We start from the raw sequence: 10,135 nt of genomic DNA, 5'->3' as shown, positions 1-10,135 counted from the left end.
GGGAAGCTTTTAGGAGACCCCTCTCAGTTTATCCAACATTGCCTTGTATGGTTTCAAGGTGCCACCCGCCTTTAGAACCTGGTTACCAGCAGTCTGCACACAGCGGGGGAGCTAGGGGCTGTGGGGGTGGAGGGGGGTCAAAGGATCCTAACTAACTCTCCAGCCTGGGTGATAGGGACAGATCCAAGGGACCCAGCCTGCTTTGAACTGGGGCAATGGCAGAATGTCTGGGTTGGTGGGAAGGGGCCTGAGCGGGAGGGATGGGCTGGAGGGGAGGACAGAGGAGGAGCCTTGCAGCTGCTCCTTGTAGCAAGCACACCCTTGGTGCTTCCCCTCTGTGCTAATCACAGGAGTCCTGGGAGAGCTGGCGGGGCTTATGCGGAGGCTGAAGCTGCTCGTGACTCCCAGTTGGTACTGAGGTTGTCTTCTAGCTCCTGGGACCTGGCTGAGGGACGGGGGCAGATCTGGGCTTTAGATCTTCTATAACTTTATGCCTGGGACAGACCCCTGGACCTGGGTCAGGGTCAGAGCCCTTCCCAGTGGCAGGCCCAGATTCCAGCAGGAGAGGTGCCGGCAATACCTCTTATCACCTCTGGCCCTCTGCCTGGCTGGGGCTCATGTACCATATTCCGGACCCAGACCCAGCTTGGCTCTCTTCACACAGCCTGGGGTCAGGCCCATGCCAACACTTGGCCAACCTTTGGGGCTGGGTGCCATGACCCCATTTCTTGGCCCGTGCCACGGCAGACAGGATGCCCCTGCCTGGCAGAGTTGTCCAGATGGCTCTGCCTGAGGCAAGGAAGACTGGCCTGACCTGTCAGAGGAGCCAGCCCTGCCCTCCCTGACTTCCTGCCCCCTCGGCCTCAGCTCCTGAGTCAGTGGCTGGCTGGCTGGGACGATGGAACGGGGGTGAGGGAGGCTGAGCACCAGGCCTCCTCAGGCAGTTGGCTCAGCGCACAGGTGAGCCTCTGATGCCATGAGGTGGCCCCAGGCCTGTTTCCCACCTCTCATAAGGGCAGCAGAGGGGCCACAGGAGACCTGCCTATCCTGCTTGTCCTCAGCTTCTGTCCTGGCACCTGTTTCCACTCCTCCCAGCCTGTGCCCCCAGCAGCCAGTGTGATCCCTGCTCTGTGCCAGTCTGGTCCTATCCTCTTTCTATTTTTATTTTTTTGAGATAGGGTCTTGCTGTGTTGCCCAGGCTGAGCAGGGTGATGTGATTTTTTTTTTTTTTTTTTGAGATGGAGTCTCACTCTGTTGCCAAGGCTGGAATGCAGTGGTGCGATCTTGGCCCACTGCAACCTCCGCCTCCCGGGTTCAAGTGATTCTCCTGCCTCAGCCTCCTGAGTAGCTGGGATTCCAGGTGCACGCCACCATGCTCAGCTCATTTTTGCATTTTTAGTAGAGACGAGTTTTCACCATGTTGGCCAGGCTGGTCTCGAACTCCTGACCCAAAGTGATCGGCCTCCCAAAGTGCTGGGATTACAGATGTGAGCCACCATGCCCAGCTGGCGATGCGATCTTGACTCACTGCAGCCTCAAACTCCTGGGCTCAAGTGACCCTCCTGCCTCAGCCTGCCGAGTAGCTGGACCACAGGTATGCACTACCACAGCAGGCTAATTTTTAATTTTATTTTTTGAGATGGAGTCTCACTCTGTCACCCAGGCTGGAATGCATTGGTGCCATCTCGGCTCACTGCAAACTCCACCTGCCGGGTTCAAGTGGTTCTCCTGCCTCAGCCTCCCAATTAGCTGGGATTACAGATGCACACCACCACACTTGGCCAATTTTCGTATTTTTAGTAGAGACAGGGTTTCATCATGTTGGCCTGGCTGGTCTCAAACTGCTGACCTCCAGTGATCCACCCTCGGCCTCCCAAAGTGCTGGGATTACAGGCGTGAGCCAGCATACCTGGCTAATTTTTTAATTTTTAATTTTTTGAAGAGCCACGGTCTCATGATGTTGCCCAGGCTGGTCACAGTGTTGACTTACTGGGCTCAAGTGATTCTCCCACCTCAGCCTCCCAAAGTGCTGGCTGGGATCACAGACATGAGTCACTAGGCCTGGCCTAGCCTCTTTTGCTTGAAACGCACCGTCACCTTTTTGCTCGTCCACTGGAGGCAGAACTCCCCCTCCCCACATGCACCAGGCCCCTTCCCATCTAGCCTCCACCTGCCCATCCTGAGCCTCAGCCCTCACCCACACTGTCCAGGCTGTCAGGCACATTGTCCATCTTGTTCCTCAAACAGGCCATGAACCCACCTGCCACAGGACCTTTGCACAGGTTGTGTTCTCTCTGAAACTCTCTTCCTGTGAGGTGTTTGATTTCTGCATGACCTTGGGATCGCAGGGATCACCCCTTCCCCCACTGCTGAGGCCCAGTCCCCCTGCTCTGTCACTGTGTGTCCTCAGTGAACCTTCCCTTCACATGTTTGTCTATGGGATTGTGTCTGTCTGCCTCTTGTGCTAGGCTGTGAGCACCTTGAGGACAGAGGCAGGGTCTGTTGCACTCATCTCTGGGCATACCTACATGCAGGTCGAGCCGAGGACCAGGCACAGACCAGCTCATCAAAGGAGTGAATGATTGTGAACAAATGAATGAGTGAAAGCCCTGTCAAAGCTGCTGAAGGGACTTGCTTCCGGCCCCAGTGGAGCCAGTGTCAGTGTGGAGGGCACTCCAGGTCACGCACCACCTTGGTCCCCTACCCTCCGCCTCCGCTTCCACCACTACAAGCAGTGGTCAGGCCGGGTTGCAAAGGGCATTGCTGAGCCCGGCTCACCCTGCTGGGCCCTCAGTAATTAGGGGCCTGTGTTACTCACAGGTGACCAGCCCAAGGCACTCCAGGAAGTCATGGAGACACCCAGGGCCCCACCCAGCTTCCCAGCCACTCTGTGGCTCCTGGAAGTGTGGGGAGGGGAGGTGGGCAGGACTGCTTAGTGGTCGGCTGGCAGGAGGGGATGGGTGGACAGTGGAGGGCCGCTGGGCCCTTTGTCGCCGCGGTGAGGGATAGAGGCAGCTGCCACAGCTGGGTGACCTCTGACCCTGGCAATACAGTGTTTAAGAGTGTCAGTGTCTGGGTTGGGAGGGTCCAGGCCTGCAGGTCCCAGAAACAAGAAACCAAGACCAAGTGCAGTGGCTCATGCCTATAATCCTAGCACTTTGGGAGGCTAAGGTGGGAGTATCACTTGAGGCCAGGAGTTTGAGACCAGTCTCGGAAGCATAGTGAGACCTTGTTTCTACAAAAATAGAAGTAAAAATAGCCAGCCATGGTGGTGCACACCTGTAGTCCCAGCTACTCTGGAGGCTGAGTGGGAAGATTGCTTGAGCCCAGGAGGTTGAGGCTGCAGTGAGCAATGATTGTGCCACTGCACTCCAGCCTGGGTGACAGAGGGAGACCGTGTCTCTTAAAAAAAAAAAAAAAAAAAAAAAGCAAAGATCAGGAGCAAGAAACACAGGAAGGCAACTGGGCATCTGGGCATCTGTCAGAGTCCTTCCAGGTCCCCATTCCCCTCAAAAGGCCCTGGAGTGGGAAGGCAGCTCTCACAGGGCTGAGGGGCTGTGCAGGGGTCTCTGAGGGGCCCCGGCAGGGAGGCATAAAGCCCTGGCCAGTGACAGGCAGTTGGCCAAGGCTGAGCTGGACATAGAGTGGCAGGGGCTCTGGGGGCTTCCGGCCCGCCCACTCTATTCCCAGCTGCCACCCCGTCCTGCTCTTGCCTCGAGACCAGAGAAGGCCTGGGAGCATGCTGCTGGCAGGCTCGGCCGGGGCAGCAGGCCTGGGGTGTGCAGGGAAGCCCAGCGGCCGGAGGAACCCCTTCTCCCGGGCACCTGGCTCAGATTTGGACACAGGAACTTTAACTCAGCGTGGAGGGGTCTCTGAGCTTCCAAGATATCACTGAGGCACAGGAAACGTGGGGTAACTGAGTAGAGGGCCCCAAACCTTAGTGCAGATTCGGAACGGCAGGGCTGCCTGCACTGCTCCCGGATGCTGCCTGTCCACAGGCAGTGCCGAGTGGGGACGGGAGGCTCCTCGCCTCCGGCCTCACCTCTCCACCTTCCCTGGCAATGCTGGCCTGATGTCTAGGCTGTCGAAGGTGGGAGGGGGACAGAATGCATGTGGGGTCTTCTTGGAGGAAGAGCTGTGGCTGAGATCGGGCCCGAGTTCCCCTGTGCCCACTCCAGTCCTGGAGTGACGCAGGTGTGCAGGTGGAGGGCCTGGGGAGGAGCAGCTGGGGTGTGGGCGTGTGTTGGGCATGTGGGAAGCTCAGGAAGAGGAGGGGGTTCCTGGGGACCAGGCTGAACATGGCTGGATGGCCAAGCGGCTCCCAGTCACTGTGGTGCCTGTCCTGGGCTCCTACATGGGGTTACGAGTCTGGCAGCCCTCCCACTGCCCTGACCCGCCATCTTGCCCTCTCTTCCCCAGGTGTCTCATGCCTCTGCTGGACCCTGACTCTGGGCTCCTGGTCCTGGCAGGAAAGGTGAGTGAGAAGCTGGGGCTCCCACCCACATCCACACCCTGGAGTCCAGCCCCTGGCCTTCCCCAAGAGAGAGGAGGAACTAGAACAGGGCCTCTGTGTCTTCCCCTGTGCAGCCAAGGTGACTGTAGCTCTCCTAGAACACTGGCCTTCCTGAGAACAAGGCCGAGAATAGAGCAGTGTCAGCACACAGTCAGCACTCCATAAATACTGACGTACACCCCCGGTGCTCACCCCATGTGCAACGAGGCTGAGCAAGTGAGGTAGAGTCAGCCTAGGGCTCAGCTCAGCGCCCAGCATGTTGGGGAGCCCCATCTCCAGCCACTGTGGTTCTGTGGCTCAGGTCCTTGGGGACCTGTGGGGGAGCTGATGCCAGTCCTGGGCCCTCCCCAGGGGTTCAGTCAGCAAACGGGGCTCAGTTCAGACTCATTTCAGGGCGAGAGGCAGCTGTACTGTTACGAGGTGGTCCCGCAGCAGCCGGCGCTGAGCCCAGGTAAGCCTTGCTTTCTTGCCCCCATCCCCTACCCTCCCCTCCCCTGCCCGTCCTGCCTGTTCCCCTATGGTGTCCTCAACAGTGACCCAGTGTGTCCTGGAGAGCGTGCTGCGGGGGGCTGCCCTTGTGCCCCGGCAGGCGCTGGCCGTCATGAGCTGCGAGGTGCTCCGCGTCCTACAGCTGAGCGACACAGCCATCGTGCCCATCGGCTACCATGTGCCCCGCAAGGTGAGGGGGACTTGGGCGAGGGACTGCGGGGGCTGGGGAGTCGGGGGGCCTGGGCCTCACTAGCTGCCTGCTTGTCTGCGGCCAGGCTGTGGAGTTCCACGAGGACCTATTCCCGGACACTGCCGGCTGTGTGCCTGCCACTGACCCCCATAGCTGGTGGGCTGGGGACAACCAGCAGGTAGGACCAGGGCTGGCTCACCTCTCCCAGCCTCCCCGAGTCCCTGGTAGCCCCCTGTGTGGCTGTGTGCCAACTCACTCTGGCCTGCTGGGTGCCCCCCATCCCTACCCAGTTGACCCTCCCATGGGGGCCCTCCTGACCGGGCAGCCCATGCCCCCATCTCCCCACTGCCGGCCTCCATGCAGGTGCAGAAAGTCAGCCTCAACCCTGCCTGCCGGCCCCACCCGAGCTTCACTTCCTGTCTGGTGCCCCCTACGGAGCCCCTCCCTGACACAGCCCAGCCTGCGGTGATGGAGACACCCGTGGGTGATGCAGACGCAAGCGTAAGTACCAGGGCCGCCCCCATCCTCCCTCAGCGACACTGCAGTGGCTGCCCTGAGTGTTCACCGGCTCAACGGCCTTTTTTTTTTTTTTGAGACAGAGTCTCACTCTGTCACCCCAGCTAGAGTGCAGTGGCACAACCTCGGCTCACTGCAACCTCCTCTTCCTGGGTTCAAGCGATTCTCCTGCCTCAGCCTCCCGAGTAGCTGGGATTACAGGCATGTGCCACCATGCCCGACTATATTTTAATTTATTTTTTGAGACAGAGTTTCGCTCTTATTGACCAGGCTAGAGTACAATGGTGTGATCTCGGCTCACTGCAATCTCCGCCTCTTGGGTTCAAGTGATTCTCCTGCCTCAGCCTCCCGAGTAGGTGAGATTACAGGCACCCGCCACCATGCCTGGCTAATTTTTGTATTTTTAGTAGACATGGGGTTTCACCATGTTGGTCAGGCTGGTCTCGAACTCCTGACCTCAGGTGATCCACCCGCCTCGGCCTCCCAAAGTGCTGGGATTACAATCGTGAACCACTGCGCCTGGCCTAATTTTTGTTTTTGTTTTTGTGTTTGAGATGGGTCTCGCCCTGTCGTCTAGGCTGGAGTGCAATGGTGCGATCTCGGCTCACTGCAACCTCCGCCTCCCAGTTTCAAGCAATTCTCCTGCCTGAGCCTCCTGAGTAGCTGGGATTACAGGCGTGCACCACCACGCCTGGCTAATTTGTATCTTTAGTATCTTTAGTAGAGATGGGTTTTCACCATGTTGGCCAGGCTGGTCTTAAACTCCTAACCTCATGATCCACCTGCCTGGGCCTCCCAAAGTGCTGGGATTACAGGCGCGCACCACCACGCCTGGCTAATTGGTATCTTTAGTATCTTTAGTAGAGACGGGTTTTCACCATGTTGGCCAGGCTGGTCTTGAACTCCTAACCTCATGATCCACCCGCCTGGGCCTCCCAAAGTGCTGGGATTACAGGCGTGAGCCACCGCGCCTGGCCAATTTTTATATATTTTTTAGTAGAGTCAGGCTTCACCATGTTGGCCATGCTGGCCTTGAACTCCTGACCTCGTGATCTGCCCGCCTCGGCCTCCCAAACTGCTGGGATTACAGGCTTGAGCCACCACGCCTGGCCCCAACCTTCTTTGTCAAGTGTAACAGAGACAGAGAAACACGTGGAGCATAAAGAAGGAACTTGCACAGTGCTTTCTAAATTGGGCAAACACTTAAAAAGCAAGAATTTTCATACAGATCTAGATTTCTGGCTTCTCTTAAAATACTGGCAGATCTAACCCACTGGGCACACCCTCCTGCAGGGCTGGGAGCCAGCAGCTGCCACTTGCTGTCCCCGCGGTCTGAAGCTCGGCTGCTTCCCTGTGTGTCTGCGTTTATGCCCGTGCCCCCCGCCACTCCTGTCCCATGCCCACAGTGGGGGCTCCTCCAGTCCGCAGGGGGCCCAGAGTGGTGACCCTGGAGTCTGCTGGCACCCCCTCCTTTTGGCCAGTACACCTAGGAGCAGGCTGGCTGACCCCATGCCCCTCCCCAGGAGGGTTTCTCTTCCCCTCCCAGTTCGCTGACCTCGCCCTCCACGCCCTCCAGCCTGGGGCCCTCACTCTCCAGCACCAGTGGCATCGGGACCAGCCCCAGTTTGAGGTCGCTGCAGAGCCTGCTGGGTAAGGAGGCAGGACGGGGAGCTCACCCCTACCGCAGGAGCCCTGTCTGCCCCACTCCCCGTCATCCTCCTGTGTACCCTACTGCTGAGCACAGGCCTCATGCAGGGCACCCCCCTCACCCAGACTCACTGGCAGGGTCATTTGTCCTGGGGGCTGGGGTGTGGTGGCTGAGTCTCACCTGCAAAATAGGAGGGTGGCTGGGGCCACCAGCTTCTGAGCAGCCGAAGCCCTGGGCTCCACCAAGATTCCCCGAGCCACCGTGGAACAGGGTATATCATTCCAGACATTATTCCTGGGCGAGTTGCATCCACTGGATTAGCAGAGGCCTGGGCCTAGGTCCATGCTGCACATCCACCTGGGGTGAGGGGAGTGGGCAGCCGGGACTCAAAGAGTGCAGGGCGGGCAGGGACCGCATCCTCACACATGGTTCCATGTCCCTGCCACCTGCCAGGCCCCAGTTCCAAGTTCCGCCATGCTCAGGGCACTGTCCTGCACCGAGACAGCCATATCACCAACCTCAAGGGGCTCAACCTCACCACACCTGGTGAGAGTGACGGCTTCTGTGCCAACAAGCTGCGTGTGGCTGTGCCGCTGCTCAGCAGTGGGGGACAGGTGGCTGTGCTTGAGGTGAGGGCCCCACCCCACCAGGGCTGCCCCTCAGTTCCCTGCCAGTGGCAAAGACGCGGAGGGCCTTAGCTACCCACACGACACAGGGAGCACAAACCTTGTGTCAGGCTCCTGCCCGCCTGTCCTGTGATCCTTCCAGCCACCTGCCATGGGGCCTGCCACTTTTATCCCCATTTTACAGATGAGGGAGAAGAGGCACAGAGAGGTTTAGTGACCTGCCCGGGTCACACAGCTGTGTAAGTGGTGGAGCTGGGATCCGAAGCCCGGCCACCTGAGCCCTAAGCCGGAGCTTTTCCCGCCAGTTCACGCTGCTGCCCCCTCACTCTCTGGGGCCTTGTGGTTGGCACTTGGGGCTCAGAGCACAAGGTGGTCAGGGCAGAGAGCTTGGGTCACCCAGCGGTGGGAGCCTCTGCTGCAGGGGGTGGGCTCCCAGACATGCTGCTTGCCCGCAGCCCCTGGGGACTGGCTTTTCTGCCTGGCACTGATGGGCCTCGGGGTGGGGGCACCTCCCGCAGCTACGGAAGCCTGGCCGCCTGCCCGACACGGCACTGCCCACGCTGCAGAATGGGGCAGCTGTGACTGATCTGGCCTGGGACCCCTTTGACCCCCATCGCCTCGCTGTGGGTAAGGAGGCTGGGTGCCTGGGCTTGAGGGAGGGTCCTGGGTCCCAGATGGGGGCTGGGGAGCCCAGAGGTCTTGGGCTCAGCAATGATGAGACCCTGTCTGTCCTCTGCAGCTGGTGAGGACGCCAGGATCCGACTGTGGCGGGTACCCGCAGAGGGCCTGGAAGAGGTGCTCACCACGCCAGAGACTGTGCTCACAGGTCAGGCAGGCTCAGGAATGGGGCTGGGGTGGCCAGTGTCTCCCAAGGGCTCCTGATCACCCCTGCCTTCCTCCAGGCCACACGGAGAAGATCTGTTCCCTGCGCTTCCACCCACTGGCAGCCGATGTGCTGGCCTCGTCCTCCTATGACCTCACTGTTCGCATCTGGGACCTTCAGGCTGGAGCTGATCGGCTGAAGCTGCAGGGCCACCAAGACCAGGTAGGACGGCTGCAGAGGTGGGGCCAGCAGTGTGGAGAGGCGGGGCCAGCAGTGTGGAGAGGCGGGGCCAGCAGTGTGGAGAGGTGGGGCCAGCAGTGAGGAGAGGCGGGGCCAGCAGTGAGGAGAGGCGGGGCCAGCAGTGTGGAGAGGCGGGGCCAGCAGTGAGGAGAGGCGGGGTCAGCAGTGAGGAGACGCGGGACCAGCGGCGAGGAGGGGTGGGGCCAGCAGTGAGGAGAGGGGGGCCAGTGGTGAGGAGGGGCAGGGCCAGCGGTGAAGAGGGGCCGGGCTAGCATTGAGGAGAAGGGGGGCCAGCAGTGAGGAGAGGGGGGCCAGCAGTGAGGAGAGGCAAGACCAGCAGTGAGGAGAGGCAGGAACAGCAGTGAGGAGGGGCGGGGCCAGCAGTGAGGAGGGGCGGGGCCAGCAGTGAGGAGGGGCAGGAGCAGTGGGGAGAGGTGGGGCCAGCAGTGAAGCAAGGCTGTCTCTCATATCCCTTCCTGCCCCCAGATCTTCAGCCTGGCCTGGAGTCCTGATGGGCAGCAGCTGGCCACTGTCTGCAAGGATGGGCGTGTGCGGGTCTACAGGCCCCGGAGTGGCCCTGAGCCCCTGCAGGTGAGCACACAGGGGCTGGGGAGTGGCCTCAGACCTGGTTCAGGGGTGCTGGCTGGGTGTCACGCGATGTATCTCAACAGGAAGGCCCAGGGCCCAAGGGAGGACGCGGAGCTCGCATTGTCTGGGTATGTGATGGTCGCTGTCTGCTGGTGTCCGGCTTTGACAGGTGAGGACTCAGGCATCCCCATCCCCAGGCTTCAGCAGCCACCTGTGTCCCCCTTCTCCACAGTCACATACATTTGTCAGGCTTTCAGAAACCATTCCTGCCCCTCACTGGATGGTTGGGTGGGTGGGTAGATGATTGGATGAGTGGGTAGATGGGTGGATGGATAGGTGGGTGAATGGATGGATGGGTGGATGAATGAATGTGGGGATAGATGGGTGGATGGCTGGATGGATGAATGAGGGGGTAGGGAGAGATCGATGGATGAGTTGGGGGTAAGGGGGAGATGGATGCAGGGGAGGGTGAGGGGGGTAGGGGAGATGGATGGAGGGATGT

The 10,135-nt window shown here is 60.0% G+C and overlaps 2 protein-coding genes across 2 annotated transcripts in view; both read left to right on the top strand.

Moving 5' to 3' along the window:
* Positions 1-10,135, top strand: part of CORO7-PAM16 (CORO7-PAM16 readthrough) — a 77,481-nt gene that overhangs the window by 46,287 nt on the left and 21,059 nt on the right. Inside the window, 12 exon segments of the mRNA NM_001347979.1 lie at positions 4,420-4,474; positions 4,907-4,964; positions 5,047-5,192; positions 5,278-5,370; positions 5,556-5,693; positions 7,232-7,358; positions 7,810-7,985; positions 8,501-8,609; positions 8,722-8,808; positions 8,885-9,027; positions 9,532-9,636; positions 9,717-9,802. Of these exon segments, the coding sequence (NP_001334908.1) occupies positions 4,420-4,474; positions 4,907-4,964; positions 5,047-5,192; positions 5,278-5,370; positions 5,556-5,693; positions 7,232-7,358; positions 7,810-7,985; positions 8,501-8,609; positions 8,722-8,808; positions 8,885-9,027; positions 9,532-9,636; positions 9,717-9,802 (1,323 nt within the window).
* Positions 1-10,135, top strand: part of CORO7 (coronin 7) — a 61,826-nt gene that overhangs the window by 46,287 nt on the left and 5,404 nt on the right. Inside the window, 12 exon segments of the mRNA NM_001347980.1 lie at positions 4,420-4,474; positions 4,907-4,964; positions 5,047-5,192; positions 5,278-5,370; positions 5,556-5,693; positions 7,232-7,358; positions 7,810-7,985; positions 8,501-8,609; positions 8,722-8,808; positions 8,885-9,027; positions 9,532-9,636; positions 9,717-9,802. Of these exon segments, the coding sequence (NP_001334909.1) occupies positions 4,420-4,474; positions 4,907-4,964; positions 5,047-5,192; positions 5,278-5,370; positions 5,556-5,693; positions 7,232-7,358; positions 7,810-7,985; positions 8,501-8,609; positions 8,722-8,808; positions 8,885-9,027; positions 9,532-9,636; positions 9,717-9,802 (1,323 nt within the window).

The sequence above is a fragment of the Pan troglodytes genome, chromosome 18 (genome assembly GCF_028858775.2).
Source record: "Pan troglodytes isolate AG18354 chromosome 18, NHGRI_mPanTro3-v2.0_pri, whole genome shotgun sequence".
Lineage (NCBI taxonomy): Eukaryota > Metazoa > Chordata > Mammalia > Primates > Hominidae > Pan > Pan troglodytes.
The sequence above is the reverse complement of the archived record's forward strand: the minus strand, read 5'-3'. Positions and strand labels throughout refer to the sequence as shown.